The 20,640-nt window shown below is 49.3% G+C and overlaps 1 protein-coding gene across 2 annotated transcripts in view; it reads left to right on the forward strand.

Moving 5' to 3' along the window:
- Positions 1–20,640, forward strand: part of VPS33A (VPS33A core subunit of CORVET and HOPS complexes) — a 117,761-nt gene that overhangs the window by 76,783 nt on the left and 20,338 nt on the right. For both annotated transcript variants that reach the window (XM_063964463.1, XM_063964464.1), the window contains exons 8-10: positions 4,514–4,640; positions 5,842–5,909; positions 17,038–17,175. In XM_063964463.1, coding sequence (XP_063820533.1) covers positions 4,514–4,640; positions 5,842–5,909; positions 17,038–17,175 — 333 coding nt within the window. The remainder of the gene's footprint in view (positions 1–4,513; positions 4,641–5,841; positions 5,910–17,037; positions 17,176–20,640) is intronic.

Raw genomic sequence — 20,640 nt, forward strand, 5'->3', positions numbered from 1 at the left:
CTGCGTTTAACGGCGTGGCTATTGAAACCCGGATCTTAAGGAACAGAGGGATACCAAGAATGGCCATTCCTAAGATGATTGCCACTAGGAAGCCGGTCACAGCCATGCATTATTACAGAATTTGGAAGAAATACAAGGATTGGTGTCGGGAACGGGGGTGGAATTCGACGAATTTGGTAGTTGGCATCCTTGCCCGAGGTTCAAACATTTTTACAGGGGGTTCTGAGGATACAGCCCCCTTTTCGTCCTCCCACTGCGCCATGGGATTTAAATTTGGTACTGGACTTTTTGAGATCGCCACTCTTTGAGCCGTTAGCGAGAATAGACCTGAAATATCTCTCCTGGAAGGTAACGTTATTGCTAGCTTTGGCTTCGGCTAGGCGGGTTTCTGAGTTGGGAGCCTTATCGTGTAAGAGCCCCTTTTTCATATTTCATGAGGATAGGGCGGAACTCCGTACAAGAGCAGACTTTCTTCCAAAGGTTGTTTCCAGTTTTCATGTAAACCAACCGATTGTGGTCCCATCTTTCCGGGGTGCCAAAGATGGGGATGTGGCGTTGGATGTTGTCCGAGCTTTACGGGTGTACGTACAAGTTACATCGTCCTTCAGGAAGTCGGACCATTTATTTGTTCTTTATGATGGGCCAAGGAAGGGTTGGCCGGCTTCTAAGCAGTCTCTGTCTCGATGGATCAGACTTGCCATTCGGCAAGCTTATATTTCCTGTGGAAAACAGGTTCCGGTTCAGACGGGTGCTCATACCACCTGGTCAGTGGGTGCCTCATGGGCGGCTGCCAGAGGTGCTTCCACTACTCAACTTTGCAGAGCGGCGACGTGGTCCTCAGCCCACACGTGCGCAAAATTTTATAAGTTTGATACCTTTGCGTCCGAAGATTCTAAGTTTGGACGTTTTGTTTTGCAGGCCTCCGACAGCACTCCCTCCCTGGGAGTTAACTTTGGGACGTCCCCTACTGTCTAAAGAGAGCTCCAGTGTCCCCTAGTGGATGAAAGAGAAAAGAGGATTTTGGTACTTACCGATAAATCCATTTCTCTGAATCCTCTAGGGGACACTGGACGCCCGCCTCGGTGCTGTCGGCCTGCTGTGTTTCTGGTTCTTGTTCAAACAGTTCATGCAAACAGTGTTAGTTTTTCAGTTAAAGAAGTTTCTTGGATGCTGTTTGATATGTTGTACGGTTCGGTTCCTCGCCATTTGCTATAGTATCATGTCCTATTCTCTCAGTCAAAGGAGGAGCCGGCTGTGCAGACAATACTAGTTTTAGATTGTGCCACACCTCCGGTTGCAAGCTTCACACCCCTACTGTCTAAAGAGAGCTCCAGTGTCCCCTAGAGGATTCAGAGAAATGGATTTATCGGTAAGTACCAAAATCCTCTTTTTAGCCCCTATGGTTGGTTCCTATTGGTATATCGAGAGAACTATATTTATATACATATTGGAGAGAGAAAAATCTTTTACATATAAAAATAGAATTATTCTTTTTATTTTTTTACTGAATACCAGCGCTTTCAGGTTTATTTTTTTGTTTTTTTTTCTTCTTGGCAAATTTAAGGGAGACTAGTAACTCCCTTAATTGTGAGCTGCAGGTACTCTGTTTAAACAAATATTTAATCAGCGCCAGATATATAAAATTCTTGTCTTTTCATTGTTGATAAATGTTTCCTTATTTTTGTGCCGCAGTTAATACATTTTTACCTGAGTTCCTTTTAAAGCTTAATAGCTTTTGTATCTTTCACAAAATGCAGTTTTGGTTTGATAGGTGAGGTATGCAATGTGTGACCATCTGTAACCTGTCATTACTGATCACTTCTACTGGAGCCACTCGCTGATTGTAATAGCTGAACACCACTGTGATGCCCATAGTTGTGAGAGAATAGTTTCTACTGCTACTAGGTTCCGTTCGCAGGCACCTGCTTTCTACAGGGTGTGGTGTAAGTGCAGCGGCACTTCTTTGCTGTACTGTGGCTGGGTCCTCCTGACGGCTTATTTCAGATCAGGACTGCTGAGAAGTGGGCAGAGCCACAGGATTCTGGGTCCAGCACACAGCTGTGGGATGGATGAGAGTATTAACTCCTGTCTATATGGCACAGGAATAGAGCAGGATCTTTTTAGAAAGACCGCTGTTGGTAACAGTTATACACAATATCCACACTTTTCATTGGGCATTTCAGCCCTCTGCATAGAGTTTAACACAGACAATTTGACTAAGGTAATTCTCATTAATAAGCCTGGACTGTGTTCTTACTAGCAGCATTGTACTACATGACAGCACTGTGTGTATTTTATCCCATCTGCCCACATACTGCCAGAAGGGATCACCCATGTCTTCCTCCTGGCTACCCAAGGTATGGGCTAGGTGATCTTCAAATCTCCTTCCCACAGTACCTTCCAGGATACTTTCTCCCAGATCTAGCACCCCACAAGCAAAATCATCTCCCAGTAAGCAATGCAGTGATTCAAAGAAATCTAGGAGATACCATTTAAAACCTCTCCAATGCTACCGCCTCCTGCGTGAAAGTGGTTATATTCTACAAATGCATCACCTGCTTTTGGTTGTGACCAGAATGTCAAATATATATATATTTTTTATTTATGTGTTTTGTATACTTTAGATGTTGAGATTTAAAATGTTATCTTGTATTACTCTTCCATGCAGATCATTGTTGTATTCAGGCCCACCACTCCAGATCTTCAGTAACCCTTATCTTGTGCAGAAATGTTATGTATATCTGTAGTTGTTTCACTGAATCTCAAAATGAAAAGTTGTCATGTGACTATACACTCTTGCTTATAACTGTATATTATGTTTGTTTTGGTTAGGGACTTTGGGGGTGATTCAGATCTGAACGCTGGACTGTTAACTTTGCTGTCCTGCATTCAGATAGTCTCCGCCTCCAGGGGGAGTGTAAATTCGCCATGCAAGTGTGCGGTCGCATGTGTAGCTGAGCTGCGAAAATCCACTGTGTGCAGCCCAGAACTTACTCCTAAAGTGCGATGAGAAGAGGCTGATCGGGGCCGGAGCTGATGTCACACACCCTCCCTGAAAACACTTGGGCACGCATGCAAACAGCCTCTTCCTGTCAATCACCTTGTAAACGGCGCTGCAAGCGGATTTTTCGCAACATCCCGTCGCTGAGCGGTGATGCCCTTTGTGGTTGTCCGACGCGCGTGCGCATTGCGGTGCATGCGCAGTTAGTACCTGATCGTCCGCTGTGGGAAAATGTACAGCAGCGATCAGATCTGAATGACTCCCCTTAATTAGGACAGGTTAAACATTCATGGACTGAGTAACACAAGGTTAATAGAGTTGCAACTATTCTGACTGAGGTTAATGCCATTTCTTGCTATTTTGGACCAGATATAGTGAGGCTTTTTTGGTATTGAACAAAATGCATATCTGTAATTGGTGATAATGAGAGTGAGTTTCCTGTTAAAATAAAACAAATTAACAGCTGTGCATCATTATCACCCTCTTGTCACGGCTTGCCCGACACGTCATAATGAGCATTATGCGTCTCATTGCCAGCTATGTAGAATGTATTGATTTTGCAATCTCTGAAGTTGCACAACTTATATTTTAGCTGTTCTATTTATTTATATTCTCAAATTTTTGTTGTGGTGTTTTTTTTTTGTTTTTTTTGTTTTCTTCGTTTAGTTAATCCATTTTTTGTTAGTTAAGCCATTGTTCAGCATAGGACATTTTTCTCTCCCTGTGTTGGATAGCAGATAGCTGGGATCTCCCTAGGCTTACTGGCGCGACTTTTACATAGCTACAGAGAACTCTGCAGATTACTATTGCCCTTACATCTAGACAACTGTGGAGGTCATTCCGACCTGATCGCACTCTAGCTATTTTTTTGCAGCGGTGCAATCAGGTCAAAACTCAGCAAAACTGCACATGCGTATGCACCGCAATGCGCAAGCGCATCGTACGGTTACAAATCGGATCAGTGCTGGGCAATGGATTTAATGAAGAATCCGTTCGCATAGCCGATCGCAAGAAGATTGACAGGAAGGAGGCATTCATGGGTCTCAACTGACTGTTTTCAGGGAGTGCTTGGAAAAACGCAAGTGTGTCCAAGCGTTTGCAGGGCGGGTGTCTGACGTCGGCTCCAGGACCGGACAGGGTAAAGTGATCGCAGCGGCTGAGTAAGTTCAGACCTACTCAGAAACTGCACAAAACTTTTTTTGTACTGCTCAGCTGCACAAGCGTTCTCACACTTGCAAAGCGAAAATACACTCCCCCCCCCCCCCATAGGCGGCGACTATCTGATCGCAGCGCTGCAAAAAATAGCTAGCGGGCGATCAACTCTGAATGACCCCCTGTGTCCGATGTAGAATAGATTTGCGAGAAGTCCCAATAGCAGGGGAAGACCAACAGTACACTACTTGTGTTTGTTGTTTTGGGTTTTGCTTTGTTTTTTAGCAACACTTTTTATGTTAACCACTGATTATCTACATTAAATTGTTTGTCTGTATCTATTTTTTTTTTCCTTTGAAGGGGAGACACAGTGCAAAGACAGTGGGGGAGATCAAACAGTTTGTCTCACAGCTGCCTCATATGCAAGCAGAACGAGCATCTTTAGCGAATCATACATCCATTGCTGAACTTATTAAGGAGATAACAAGTAAGATGCAGCTTTTCCAATAAGTGTGTGTCTCATTCTATTAAAGATCATAAATCGTGCTATTCTTGTTGAACAGCTTATAGTCTTTATACCATGCTTCTAGACTACTGAAACATTGGGGCATCTTCTTGCACGGGTGGGGGAGATAAACTAGCATAATGATTACATTGACATGACATGAGCATATCCAGTTGTGAAATTAAGAGTTCAGCACATTGTAATGGAGTGTTTCTTAAGCTGAGTACACACTGGAGCGATGCCGTTTTGGAACGGCATGTAGCTTACATCACTCTCCCGCTACACATCAAACCTAGCGATTTATCATTAGCTTCCTTGTTTATGCTAATGAAGCACTGAATATGATTGTTTCGACCTTCATTAACATAGCTGCATTGAGTACGGGCAATCTGGATTGATGGGCATTCGTTCCGATGTCTGAACGTATCCCCATCGCTCCAGTGTGTTCCCAGCTTTACACTCTGGGCCGTTCTTCCCTTGAAGCAAGATGAGAACCTTGTTTCTAACTACATAATCCTAGAGGTGGAGGGCACGGTGTTCTCTCCTGAGCTTATTGTCGTCTATGTAGAGGCAGCCTGTTGAAGTAAGGTCCTGCAGGTGACTGTTTTTAGTTATTCCGTCCCTCCAACTCAGGCACTCCCAACCTCTGTCCTGAAGACTAAAGCTAGGTACACACTGTTCAATTATCTATCCGATGTGGCTGGTTGGAATGAAAATATGGTAATCAACCATTTACTCCCGCACAATGGAAAATGGAGAAAAACGGTAATTCAGACAAAGTTGTAAAAATCCGTTTGATTGTACCAATTTATCTGTACAACCATATTTGTTAATATTCTAGTGTTTTGGAGGGAGCAAATGATCGATTGTCACTTACTCTAATGCATTACCAGATTTTCATTCCAACCAGCCAGATTGGACAGATACTTGTACAGTGTGTACCTAGCTTAACAGTGCAGGCTTTGACGAAATCCAGGATTCAGCACACATGTTTAAATCAAAATAAAGGAGGTACTGATTAAGTAACCTGTGCTTAAACATGGATATCACTAAAACCTGGCCTGTTATTGTGCATTGAGGACCAAGGTTGGGAATGCCTGTTCTAACATCTGTATCACTGTACTGCTGTTACATGTTGCCCAGGTGTACACTTACTGTATGCTAATTATGTGTATCTTTTCAGCTTCAGACGATTTTTTTGCCAAGTTAACAGTGGAGCAAGAATTTATGTCAGGGTTTGACACTGATAAGGTTAGTGCTTCTTCATACAATATATAATTGTATAACAGGAATGGGAGCTATTCTACTGAAACATGTTATCCAGAAGGCTCTAAAAATCAGAGAATTGTCAACTGGAGCTGTTCAGTGGTATCCAGTGATGACACTATAACTGTCCACTCCAGTCACTGCATTGCACTGCTGCACAGCTTATTGAAGAGCGAAATGTTAGCAATAGTGGTGGATCCAGGGGGCCCTCCGCCTTGCAGTAGTCAGATGTTTTTCTTCTGCCTGCTATATACTGGTATAAAATGCACGTGGTTACTGACTAGCTTTTTATTTTAATCTAAATATGTAAAGTTTCACAAACTCAATGTTTACAGTGTTACCATGCCACTTATGGCATGTTATGTGCTACATAAATCATCTGGCGGCATTCTGGTGGATCTTGTCCGCCACAATGCTGGCAGTGGGGCGAGCGCTAGAAAGCCCCTTGTGGGCTCGCTGTGTTCGCCATGCTGCGGGCTTGCCACAGGTTACATATACACCCACAGAGGGAGAATAGTCTGTGTCGCTGGTATTCCGGCGGCAACATTTCAGGCGTTGGTATTGTGACCGCTGGGAGCCCGATTGGCGGTATTTTAACTGCTTCCCGTTTGACCTACAGTATCATTGGATTACAAGTGCCAATGCGTACCTGTTCTTAGGGTCTCTTAGGCATAGTACTCCAAATTTCAGAGTCAAAAAATTCTATATACATTTCCCTGAGACCTCGATACGGGCTCCACAAAATGTGATAGAACAGCCAGTACTGGCTCTTTGGCCCCATATTGATCTGTGTGTGTGTTGCCAAAATTCCAGATAATTATACTACAGAATAGAACTTTATCTGGCATAGTGGAATATGTGGTCAGAAGATGTGCACTATCAGTCTGTGTAAGTGGATATCTGAGCACAATAGCGACATCAGTAAATCCGTAAGTGATCTGACTCGAGCTGATCACCTTGATCTTGGTCACCCACATGTTCAGTCAGATGGAATGATGGGCCTGTTGCTCATCTCTTGAGCTGTGCAGCCGGGTCATCCAGTGTGTGTGCATTTTAAATGCCAAGTAGTAATATGTCCCTTATTTGTATATCCCATGTGCTTTAGGATTTAATCTGCTAGGAAGAAAATATTAGTAGTGCAACACTGCAGGATTCACCTCACATGATGTCAGTGCACCAATGTTCTTTTAGAAGATGGTATGGTCTTGTGCTGACACAACTTGCTATGAGTTGGAGTGGATGAGCTACACTGTAGCACCCACTATCAGAGATGATCAGGGCAGCTTTCAATCCACAAACTGAACTATTGTATGTAATTACGTTTTACACATTTACCATTTTATATTTTCCTGTGTTAGAATTTTTTTCATGTGTATTATGATATTTATTTAAAATGAGATCACCAATTTGAAATTATTCTCACATTTTGTTCACGTTCATACGTCCTTTCAAGGTGCAGGCATTTGTCATTTGGCTGTTATTGCTTTCTACAGATGGCGTTGTTTCAGCTGTGCAGTGTGATCTGATGTCAGTGTGCACTGCTCACCCCTAGCCACACTGCACTTGTATATCTACACCATACTGTATATTCAAGCTAGTGGAGGTAATTCAGTGCAGTGTGTGAAAGTGTAAGCGCTCTCTAGTTAATAATTTTTCTCTTACGTCCTAGTGGATGCTGGGGACTCCGTAAGGACCATGGGGTATAGACGGGCTCCGCAGGAGATATGGGCACCTAAAAGAACTTTCTAGTATGGTGTGCACTGGCTCCTCCCTCTATGCCCCTCCTCCAGACCTCAGTTAGATCTTGTGCCCAGAGGAGATAGGGTGCATTACAGGAGCTCTCCTGAGTTTTCTGTAAAAAGAATTTTGTTCGGTTTTTTATTTTCAGGGAGCTTTGCTGGCAACAGACTCCCTGCATCGTGGGACTGAGGGGAGAGAAGCAGTCCCACTTCTTAAGAGTTAGGGGCTCTGCTTCTTAGGCTACTGGACACCATTAGCTCCAGAGGGAGTCGGAACACAGGTCTCACCCTGGGGTTCGTCCCGGAGCCGCGCCGCCATCTTCCTCACAGATGCCAGAAAAAAGAAGCCGGGTGAGTATGACAGATCATAAGAAGACGTCAGGCGGCAGAAGACTTCAGATCTTCATGAGGTAAGCACGCAGCAGGTAGCTGCGCGCCATTGCTCCCACATTTACACACACACATGGCACTGATGGGTGCAGGGTGCGGGGGGGCGCCGGCGCCCTGGGCAGCAATAAACCTCGTTTTTAGGCAAGAAGCATGTAGTTAGGCTGCGGGGCAGTAAACTATGAATCCCCACCATTTTTTTCAAAATTTTGAGCGGGACCGAAGCCCGCTGCGCGAGGGGGCGGAGCTTGATCCCTCAACACTAACCAGCGCCATTTTCTCCACAGAGGCTGCAGAGAACGCTGGCTCCCCGGACTCTCCCCTGCTGAGCATCAGAGGGCTGAAAATAAGAGAGGGGGCCACATATTTAAAGCGCAGTGAGTGGGGAATTCTGTAACATTTATATGTAAAAGCGCTATCTGGGTTTTTTTCCCTGGGTCAGTTGGCGCTGGTGTGTGCTGGCATTCTCTCTCTGTCTCTCCAAAAGGCCTTCTTTGGGGAATTGTCCCCTTATAGTTATATCCCAGTGTGTGTGTGGGGTGTCGGCATGTCTGAAACGGAAGGCTTATCCAAAGAGGAGGTGGAACAGATGAGTGGTGTGTCTCAGTCGGCGGTGCCGACTCAGGATTGGATGAATATGTGGCATATGTTAAATGCTAGTGTAGCTTCACTGCATGAAAGACTGGACAAAGCAGAGTCCAGAGCGTCGGCAGGTACTCAATCTACAGATTGTGCCGACTCACAGGACCCGTCGGGGTCTCGGGAACGTCCCGTCTCACAAATAAGGGACACAGATACCGACACGGACTCTGATTCCAGTGTCGACTATGATGAAGCAAGGTTGCACCCCAGGGTGACAAAAAGTATTCAGTGCATGATTATTGCAATAAAAGATGTGTTACATATCACTGATGAGCCCTCGGTGCCCGACACGAGGATACACATGTTTAAGGGAAAGAAACAGGTTATAAACTTTCCTCCTTCCCATGAAATTAATGAGTTATGTGAAAAAGCTTGGGAAACTCCAGATAAGAAACTGCAGATTCCCAAAAGGGTTCTTATGGTGTACCCTTTCCCTACACAGGACAGGGTACGTTGGGAATCCTCTCCCACAGTGGATAAAGCCTTAACACGCCTTTCCAAGAAGGTGGCGCTACCGTCCCCTGACACAGCGGCCCTCAAGGATCCTGCGGACCGCAGGCAAGAGACTACACTAAAGTCTATCTACACTCATACTGGTACTTTGCTTAGACCGGCAATTGCGTCGGCATGGGTATGTAGTGCAGTAGCAGCTTGGACAGATACACTGTCAGCTGACCTTGATACCCTAGATAGGGATACAATTTTGTTAACATTAGCTCATATTAAGGACGCAGTCTTATATATGAGGGACGCTCAAAGAGACATTGGTTTACTGGGTTCAAGAGCCAATGCTATGGTTATTTCGGCAAGAAGAGCCTTGTGGATCCGCCAATGGACGGGGGATGCAGACTCAAAAAGGCATATGGAGGTTTTACATTACAAAGGTGATGTATTGTGTGGGGACGGCCTCGCGGACATGATCTCTACAGCTACCGCGGGTAAGTTGACCTTTTTACCTTTTGTTCCCCAACAGCAAAAGAAACCCCCACAATATCAGATGCAGTCCTTTCGGTCGCGTAGATCCAGAAGAGGTCGGGGCTCCTCTTTCCTCGCCAGAGGTAACGGTAGAGGCAAGAGGACACCTGCTGAGGCTGGTTCCCAAGAGCAGAAGTCCTCCCCGGCTTCTGCTAAGTCTACAGCATGACACTGGGGCTCCCCTGCGGGAGTCCGCTCAGGTGGGGGCACGCCTTCGACTATTCAGCCAAGTCTGGGTTCAGTCAGACGTGGACCCTTGGGTGATAGAAATAGTCTCCCAGGGCTACAAGCTGGAATTCAAAGAGGTGCCCCCACGCCGATTTTTCAAGTCGGCCTTACCAGCTTCTACTCCAGAGCGGGAAGTAGTGCTAGCTGCAATTCAAACGCTGTGTCAACAGCGAGTGATTATCAGGGTTCCCCTGAGCCAACAGGGAAAAGGGTATTATTCAACCCTATTTGTGGTCCCGAAGCCGGATGGTTCGGTCAGGCCCATTTTAAACCTAAAATCCCTGAACCTGTACCTGAAAAGATTCAAATTCAAGATGGAATCGCTCCGAGCGGTGATAGCCTGCCTGGAAGGGGGGGATTTTATGGTGTCACTGGACATAAAGGATGCTTACCTTCATGTCCCCATATATCCCTCTCATCTGCAGTACCTGAGATTCGCGGTACAGGATTGTCATTACCAGTTTCAGACGTTACCGTTTGGGCTGTCCACGGCCCCGAGGATTTTCACCAAGATAATGGCGGAAATGATGGTGATCCTGCACAAGCGAGGAGTCACAATTATCCCGTACTTGGACGATCTCCTGATAAAAGCGAGATCAAGAGCGCAATTACTGGAGAACGTGGCACTCTCTCAGAGAGTGCTTCAGCAACATGGGTGGATTCTCAATCTACCAAAGTCACAGTTTGGTTCCGACAACGGGATCAGTACGTAATCCCGCTGGACGAAATACCGACGCCGGAATCCCGACCACACAATCCCGACAGGGGTGGCGAGCGGAATGCAGCCCCTTGCGGGCACGCTTCGCTCGCCACACTGCGGGCATGGTGCCTCGTCTACGCTCGGCACACTATTCTATTCTCCCTCTATGGGTGTCGTGGACACCCACGGAGGGAGAATATGTCGGGATTGTGGCGGTTGGGATTGTGGCGGTCGGGATTCCGGCGTCGGTATTTCGACCGCCGGGATCCCGTCCAGCGGGATGTTGACCGCATCCCCCGACAACTCGTCTAGCCTTCCTTGGCATGATACTGGACACGGAACAAAAAGTTTTCCTCCCGTTGGAAAAAGTCCAGGACCTCCAGAACATGGTCCGAGAACTACTGAAGCCGAAAAGAGTGTCAGCTCATCAATGCACTCGGGTTCTGGGGAAAATGGTGGCAATTTACGAGGCCATTCCCTTCGGCAGGTTCCATGCAAGGACGTTTCAATGGGATCTTCTGGACAAATGGTCCGGGTCCCATCTACAATTACATTAAAAAAAATAACACTGTCCCCCAGGGCCAGGGTGTCTCTTCTATGGTGGCTGCAAAGTGCTCACCATCTAGAGGGTCGCAGGTTCGGCATTCAGGACTGGATCCTGGTAACCACGGACGCGAGCCTCCGAGGATGGGTAGCAGTCACCCAAGCAAGACATTTTCAGGGACTATGGTCAGACCAGGAGTCCTGTCTACACATCAACGTGTTGGAGCTAAGGGCCATATACAACGGCCTTCGACAGGTGGAGATTCTTCTTTGCAACCTACCGGTTCTGATTCAATCAGACAATGTCACAGCAGTAGCTCATGTGAACCGCCAAGGCGGGAGAAGAAGCAGAGTCGCGATGGCGGAAGCCACCAGGATTCTTCACTGGGCGGAAAATCACGTAAGCGCTCTGTCAGCTGTCTTCATTCCGGGAGTGGACAACTGGGAAGCAGACTTCCTCAGCAGACACGATCTCCATCCAGGAGAGTGGGGACTTCATCAAGAAGTCTTTGCGGATCTCTGGGGATTTCCTCAAATAGACATGATTGCGTCACGCCTCAACAAGAAGCTTCGGAGGTATTGTGCCAGGTCCCGGGACCCTCAGGCAATAGCAGTAGACGCTCTGGTAACACCATGGGTATTCCAGTCTGTCTACGTGTTTCCTCCTCTTCCTCTCATCGCAAAAGTGTTGAGGATCATAAATCGAAAAAGAGTACAAACAATACTCATTGTTCCAGACTGGCCTCGAAGGGCCTGGTACTCAGATCTTCAGGAGATGCTCACGGAAGATCCCTGGCCTCTTCCTCTAAGGGAAGACCTGTTACAGCAGGAGCCCTGCATGTTCCAAGACTTACCGCGGTTACGTTTGACGGCATGGTGGTTGAACGCCGGATCCTAGCGGAGAAGGGTATTCCGGAGGAGGTCATACCTACTCTAATAAAGGCTAGGAAGGAGGTGACGGTAAAACATTATCACCGTATCTGGCAGAAATATGTCTCTTGGTGTGAAACCAAGAATGCTCCTACGGAAGATTTCCATCTGGGTCGTTTTCTCCACTTCCTACAGACAGGAGGGGATATGGGCTTAAAGTTAGGCTCTGTTAAAGTACAGATTTCGGCCTTGTCCATATTCTTTCAGAAGGAATTGGCTTCTCTCCCAGAAGTCCAGACGTTTGTAAAAGGAGTACTACACATCCAGCCTCCTTTTGTGGCACCATAGGACCTGAACGTGGTGTTGCAGTTCCTTAAATCACACTGGTTTGAACCCCTTAAAATGGTGGAGTTGAAATTTCTCACCTGGAAGGTGGTCATGTTGTTAGCCTTGGCATCTGCGAGGCATGTGTCAGAATTGGCGGCCTTGTCTTACAAGAGCCCTTACTTGATTTTTCACGTAGATAGAGCGGAATTGAGGACTCGTCCTCAATTTTTACCCAAGGTGGTGTCTTCATTTCATATGAACCAACCTATTGTGGTGCCTGTGGCTACGAGTGACTTGGAGGATTCCATGTCCCTGGATGTAGTCAGGGCCTTAAAAAATGTATGTAGCCAGGACGGCTAGAATTAGGAAAACATGCATTTTGTCCTGTATGCTGCCAACAAGATTGGCGCGCCTGCTTCGAAGCAGACTATTGCTCGCTGGATCTGTAATACGATTCAGCAGGCTTATGTTACGGCTGGATTGCCGTTACCGCATTCAGTAAAGGCCCATTCCACTAGGAAGGTGCGCTCTTCTTGGGCGGCTGCCCGGGGCGTCTCGGCATTACAGCTTTGCCGAGCAGCAACTTGGTCGGGGTCAAACACTTTTGCTAAATTCTACAAGTTTGATACCCTGGCTGATGAGGACCTAGCATTTGCTCAGTCGGTGCTGCAGAGTCATCCGCACTCTCCCGCCCGATTGGGAGCTTTGGTATAAACCCCATTGTCCTTACGGAGTCCCCAGCATCCTCTAGGACAGGAGAAAATAAGATTTTAAACCTACCGGTACATCTTTTTCTCCTAGTCCGTAGAGGATGCTGGGCGCCCGTCCCAGTGCGGAAAATCTGCAAGGCTTGTATATAGTTATTGCTTACATAAGGGTTATGTTACAGTTAGACTCGGTCTTGGACTGGTACTGTTGTTTGTTCATACTGTTAACTGGTTATGTGTATTCCAGGTTATATGGTATGATTGGTGTGGGCTGGTATGAATCTTGCCCTTAGATTAACAAAATCCTTTCCTCGTGTTGTCCATCTCCTCTGGGAACAGTTCTCTAACTGAGGTCTGGAGGAGGGGCATAGAGGGAGGAGCCAGTGCACACCATACTAGAAAGTTCTTTTAGGTGCCCATATCTCCTGCGGAGCCCGTCTATACCCCATGGTCCTTACGGAGTCCCCAGCATCCTCTATGGACTAGGAGAAAAAGATTTACCGGTAGGTTTAAAATCTTATTTTTTGCTTTCTCGGGAAAACAAGCTGTAATAATTAGCAATTGTTATTGTGTCCGGCTAAACCTATTACTTCGGCCTATTTTAGAATTGGAACAGCCCTCAACTGCCTAAGATAAATGTCATATGTCTGTGAATGTCAAACTTGGCATACACGTCGGCCATATTACATAATAACCCTATTGTAAATAGTGAACAGGATTCAGTTATTGGGCCATACAGTTCTATCCTTTTGTTTCCATAGGATAAAAATTACTACACCAAAAGGTTAGGATTTATTTGTGCTGTAAATGAAAAATTGTCCCTTCCCCCTATTTACCTGTTTGGCTAGCAACCGTTTTTATTAGTGTATAGAGTTGTGACTACAGTGTTGCTCCTCCAGTTTACATGTGCTTTCCAGCAGGTGTAGATGAGCTGCACATACTATTGCCATTTACTTTGTCACTTCCCAGAGAGCAGATGTTGTAGTAAATCAGGTAAACTTGCTGTAATTCTAATGCCTATGTACAGTGCACCATGTTTTTAATGTATAAAGCGACGTTGAGTCCTGCGGGAGTAAAGTGATATATAAATAAAATTATTATTACACATCTGCGCTGTAACAGCTATATCGTTCCTTCAAAAAAAATGCAGTGCTCTGAAGCTGCAAATGGCTCCCGTGGGTAACATTATTCCCAGGGACAATGCTCTGCCCTTTAACCGGAGAACTCTTCATTTCATGTGACAAGGAAAAGCATTTTCTCCTGGACTATAGTGTATCCTCCGATCAGTGCCGGATTAACAGGGCGGCAGGGGATGTCGCTTAGAGGCCCCCACACATAGCTACATCACCAGTGGGCGGAAGGGTGGCACTGTGGCATATGTGAACTGCGGTTTGTGTATGGCTTAATGTGCATTGGGAGCTGTACAGTGTGGTCCTTGGAGTATTTCCACGTTATACCTTTTTAATAACATTGTCGGCATATCATGTTGACAATTTTATTGGTAGGGGCCCCCATGGAGCTTAATCTAGCCCTACCTACAATCTATAGATATATAGATATATAAAAAATATTTAAAATATAAAAAAATAAATCCTGTGCACATATGTAGCAGCTCTATGTTAATGCCCTCCTTGCTTCATATTAATGCCCCCAGTAGCGTTGATGCTTATACACATAATACCCCCAATAGCGGTGCCGCTTACACACAAACTGCCCCCTGTAGAGATGCCACTTATACATGCCTCCAGTAGTAGTGCCGCTTACACATAATGGCCCTCATTCCGAGTTGTTCGCTCGGTAATTTTCTTCGCATCGCAGCGATTTTCCGCTAATTGCGCATGCGCAATGTTCGCACTGCGACTGCGCCAAGTAAATTTGCTAAAAAGTTTGGTATTTTACTCACGGCATTACGAGGTTTTTTTCTTCGTTCTGGTGATCGGAGTGTGATTGACAGGAAGTGGGTGTTTCTGGGCGGAAACTGGACGTTTTCTGGGAGTGTGTGAAAAAACGCTGCCGTTTCTGGAAAAAACGCGGGAGTGGCTGAAGAAACGGGGGAGTGTCTGAGCGAACGCTGGGTGTGTTTGTGACGTCAAACCAGGAACGACAAGCACTGAACTGATCGCACTGGAAGAGTAAGTCTCGAGCTACTCAGAAACTGCACAGATAAATCTTTTCGCAATATTGCGAATCTTTCGTTCGCAATTCTGCTAAGCTAAGATTCACTCCCAGTAGGCGGCGGCTTAGCGTATGCAATGCTGCTAAAAGCAGCTTGCGAGCGAACAACTCTGAATGAGGGCCAATGACTATACACACACACACACACACACACACACACACACACACACACACACACACACACACACACACACACACACACACACACACACACACACACTTTCTCTCTCTTACTTACTCTCCCTTTGGTAGCAGCCAGGTCCCTTGCAGCTCTGCCCCCTTTTCATGCCCGAGTTCTGACACTGTCACAGGAGGGGGGAGAGGATGCTGCAAGCTTCAATTCAAAACGTTCTTCCCAAAGTGGCTGCCCCCTCAGAGGAGACAGTTATTAAAGATACTAGAGGAGCCTCCTCTAGTATCTGTAATAACTGTCTCCTATTAGGCGGCGGCCATTTTGGGAGGGACGCCTACAATTGATGCTTGCAGCGTCCTCACCCCCTCCTGTGACAGTCAGATCTCGGGCACGAAAAGAGGGCGGAGCAGAGCGGCGGGTGGACGGCAGCATGAGCGGCCCGGGCCCTCTCCTCTGTGTTAGAGAGGCCAGGCTGGGACTACTGTGCCCGCAGCACCCCCCTGATGGCGGGCCTGTGTTTGTGTCAGCAAGTGGGTCTGTCAATATGAGGTGTCTGAGTCCATAAGAGCCATCTGTGTCCATTAGAGATGTCTGAATAGGTAAGTGATGTCTGTGTCAGTACCTTGTATCTGTCAGTAAGGGGTGTTCGTGTCCAGGGTTGCCATCAGGGGTGGTAGGAACTGCAGGGCAGGATTACATGGCCTGGATAGAAAGGGGGGCTACCGTTGGCTCCTATAGTTGGGCTGGCACTGCACTTGAGCTTTGTGCGGACGGGCCAGAGCTTATCTTCCAACTTAGATGTGGCCTGGTAACCACCCTCTCTTCTGCTCCCAGCCAGTTTGGCAGCCCACCATTTGTAATCTGTGGATGCCTGAGATGTACCTGGGCCAGGAGAGTGCTCAGCAGCAAACATGTTTTCACTGGTGAAGACCTATGTATCAATGTTGCAGACGAGAGGGGAATGTGTGTGTGCATGGGAGGGTTGTCACTGAGAAACAGATGGGAATGTGAGTGTGTGTGTGTGTGAGGTGGTCACTGAGAGACAGAGGGGAATGTGAGGGTGTGTGTATGGAGGTCACTGAGAGACGGAGGAGAATGTTTGGGGAGTTCACTGAGAGACAGAAGGGAATGTTTGGGGGGGGGGGGGGTCACTGAGAGGCAGGGGAATGTGCGAAGGGGGGTCACTTAGTATCAGACAAATGTGGGGGTGTCACTGACACAAATGTGGGGGCAGTCACTGAGACAGCCGCACCCATGGCACAGGCCACACCCCCTATTTAGACTACACCCACACCACACTGGTCACACCCCTACGTCACTAATCACACCACCACAGCGCTTGTCACACCTCCTGCCGAGGCACACAATAGGCCCTTCCTAAATTTCAGCTCCAGGCCCATGTGGACCTTAATCTGGCATTGCACTCCAATAATATACCATGCCCAATCCAACCACTATCACAGTTGTGAGCGACTCGTCGACTTGCCGATTTTCTGGTTTATGAAGACCATACAATGCTACAACTATCTGGAGACGGTGGATATATGGATAGCAGTTGTCTGTGAGTAACCACAGAGGAGAAGGGGAAATAAGGTCATTTATCTCTCTTGCTCAGACTTTTTCGTGAGTGCACACATTGTGCTATGTCTGTTGTTTTCACAGACTTGCTGCTGTTTTCTTGCTACAGGTGAATCTATACATAGAGGATTGCATTGCAAAAAAAGATCCCCTGATAAAGATCTTAAGACTGGTGTGCCTCCAGTCTGTCTGCAACACCGGGCTCAAGCAAAAGGTGCTAGACTTCTACAAGAAAGAAATTCTCCAGGTGATCCTTTTGTTATCTGGTGCAATACGGCAATTAAATAGTTTTATTTTCTGTTTCTAAGTGCCATCTTGTTTTGTGAAGTAGTTCATATAATGAGACTTAATATAAGAGTTCCTGTATCAAATATGTACAGTTCCTGGAGCCAGTAGTGCACACAGTGCTCCAGAGATGTCACTGCACACAATCATTTTAGCTTGTTGTAAAAGGTGACATATAGTTGGGGGTTAATAGAGTGCAGTCAGTACCTGCTTTAAGTCTGCAAATAATTACTGTATGCTTAGAAATCTCATTTACAGTAATGGAAATGGGAATTTGTTCATTACCTTTGAATAATGCTTCAGATGGTAGTAACCTCTATATTAGTGAATGAGAAAAGCTGATTCAACCCCATTTAAGTGAAGACTAGACTCATTTTCATAAACTATGTATATTCCTCTTTCTCGCCATACATGCACCATGTTTTAATACTTTTATTGATGGGAGAGGATTTTTGGAAATTTTTCAAAACTGAAATATTTTATGACTATTCATGTAAAGCATTAGTAGGGTTCTGTGGGTTTAAAATGTTTGTGTCATAACCTTATTTTAATATGAGCCTACTACATCAGGGGTGGCCAAACCAGTCAGAGGCAAAGAGCCAGAAAAGATGTGGAAAAGATCTGGAGGCAAGAGCCACTATCATGCACAGTGCAAAAATGGGGGCATGGGGCCTCATTCCGAGTTGTTCGCTCGGAGATTTTCATCGCATCGCAGTGAGAATTCTCTTAGTGCGCATGCGCAATGTTCGCACTGCGACTGCGCCAAGTAACTTTACTATGATGAAAGTAAGTTTACTCACGGGCATTTTCATCGCTCCGACGTTCGCATTGTGATTGACAGGAAATGGGTGTTACTGGGCGGATGCACGGCGTTTTAGGGGCGTGTGGCTGGAAACGCTACCGTTTCCGGAAAAAACGCAGGAGTGGCCGGAGAAACGGTGGGAGTGCCTGGGCGAACGCTGGGTGTGTTTATGACGTCAGCCAGGAACGAAAAGCACTGAAACTGATCGCACAGGCAGAGTAAGTCTGAAGCTACTCAGAAACTGCTAACTCGTTTGTAATCGCAATATTGCGCGTACGTCGGTCGCAATTTAAGAAGCTAAGATTCACTCCCAGTAGGCGGCGGCTTAGCGTGTGTAACTCTGCTACATTCGCCTTGCGAGCGAACAACTCGGAATGAGGGCCATGGCCCAGTTGTCACCAAAGCCACACCAAATTTTGTGCGCACACACCTTTCGGTACGACGTTTGTAGGAGTATGACCTTGTCATAACCCTGTTTTTAGTCATGTTGTACAGTGCCACGTACATATAATGCCCCAGTACAGTGCCACATACATATAAAACACCAAGAAATGGGTGCCTCCACAGTGCCAGATAAATATATGCCCCCCAGTGCCAGATGCACATGCCCCCCCACAGTGCCAGATGCACATGCCCCCCCCCCCCCCCCCCCCCACACAGTGCCGGGTACACATGACCCCCCCCCCCCCCCAGTGCCGGGGTACACACATTCCTCCCCCCCCCCTCCCCCCACAGGGCCGGGCACACACACATGCCCTCCCCCCGTCACGGGGCGGGCACTCGCACATGCCCCCCCCCCCCTCCCACGGGGCCGGGCGCTCACCACATTGCGCCCCCCCCCCGGGGCCGGGCACACACACCATGCGCCTTCCCCCCCACGGGCCGGGCACACACACATGCCCCCCCACGGGGCCGGGCACACACACATGCCCTCCCCCACGGGGGCCGGGCACACACACATGCCCTCCCCCGTCACGGGGCCGGGCACATCGCACATGCCCCTTCCCCCCACGGGGCCGGGGCACTCGCACATGCCCCCTTCCCCCCACGGGGCCGGGGCACTCACACATGCGCCCCCCCGGGGCCGGGCACACACACATGCGCCTTCCCCCCCACGGGGCCGGGCACACACACATGCGCCCCCACGGGGCCCGGGCACACACACGCCCTCCCCCACGGGGCCGGGCACACACCCCATGCGCCCCCCCACGGGGCCCGGGCACACACATGCCCCCCCCCATGGGGCCGGGCACACACACATTGCCCCCCCCCCATACGGGGCCGGGCGCACACACATGCGCCCCCCCCCCCCTTCCCCATACGGGGCCGGGCACACCACACATGCCCCCCCACGGGGCCGGGCACACACACATGCGCCCCCCCCCTCATACGGGGCCGGGCACACACACATGCGCCCCACGGGGCCGGGCACACACCTCGTGCGCCCCCCCCCCCCCCACACAGGGCCGGGCACACACACATGCCCCCCCACGGGGCCGGCACACACACATGCCCCCCCACCACGGGGCCGTGCACACACACATGCGCCCCCCCCCCACGGGGCCCGGGCACACACACATGCAAACCCCCCCACGGGGCCGGGCACACACACATGGCCCCCCCCACGGGGGCCGGGCACACACACATGCGCCACCCCACGGGCCGGGCACACACTACATGCGCCCCCCCCCCCCCCCCCCCACGGGGCCGGGCACACACACATGCGCCCCCCCACTGGGGCGGGCACACACACATGCCCCCCCATGGGTCCGGGCACACACCCATGCGCCCCCCCACGGTGCCGGGGCACACACATGCCCCCCCCATGGGGCCGGGCACACACACACATGCCCCCCCCCCACATACGGGGCCCGGGCACACACACATGCCCCCCCCCTTCCCATACGGGGCCGGGCACACACACATGCGCCCCCCCCCTCATACGGGGCCGGGCACACACACACATGCCCCCCCACGGGGGCCAGGCACACACTCGTGCACCCCCCCCCCCCCACAGGGCCGGGCACACACACATGCCCCCACCCACGGGTCCGGGCACACACACATGCGCCCCCCCACTGGGCCGGGCACACACACATGCGCCCTTCCCATGGGGCCGGGCAACGCACCACATGCCCCCCCCACGGGTCCGGGCACACACACATGCCCCCCCACGGCGCCCCCCCCCCCCACAGGGCCGGGCACACACACATGCGCCCTCCACGGGGCCGGGCACACACACGTCCCCCCACGGACCGGGCACACACACATGCCCCCCCCACGGGGCTGGGCACACACATGCCCCCCCACGGGGCCGTGCACACACACATGGCCCCCCCCACGGGGCCGGACACTCACACATGGCCCCCCCCACGGGGCCGGACACTCACACATGCCCCCCCCCACGGGGCCGGGCACACACACATGCCCCCCCCCCCCCACGGGGCCGGGCACACACACACACATGCCCCCCCCCCCCACGGGGCCGGGGCCACACACACATGCCCCCCCCCCCCACGGGGCCGGGCACACACAACATGCCCCCCCCCCCCCACGGGGCCGGGCACACACACATACCCCCCACGGGGCCGGGCACACACACACGCCCCCCCCCCCCACGGGGCC

This window comes from Pseudophryne corroboree, chromosome 1, assembly GCF_028390025.1.
Source record: "Pseudophryne corroboree isolate aPseCor3 chromosome 1, aPseCor3.hap2, whole genome shotgun sequence".
Taxonomy (NCBI): Eukaryota; Metazoa; Chordata; class Amphibia; order Anura; family Myobatrachidae; genus Pseudophryne; species Pseudophryne corroboree.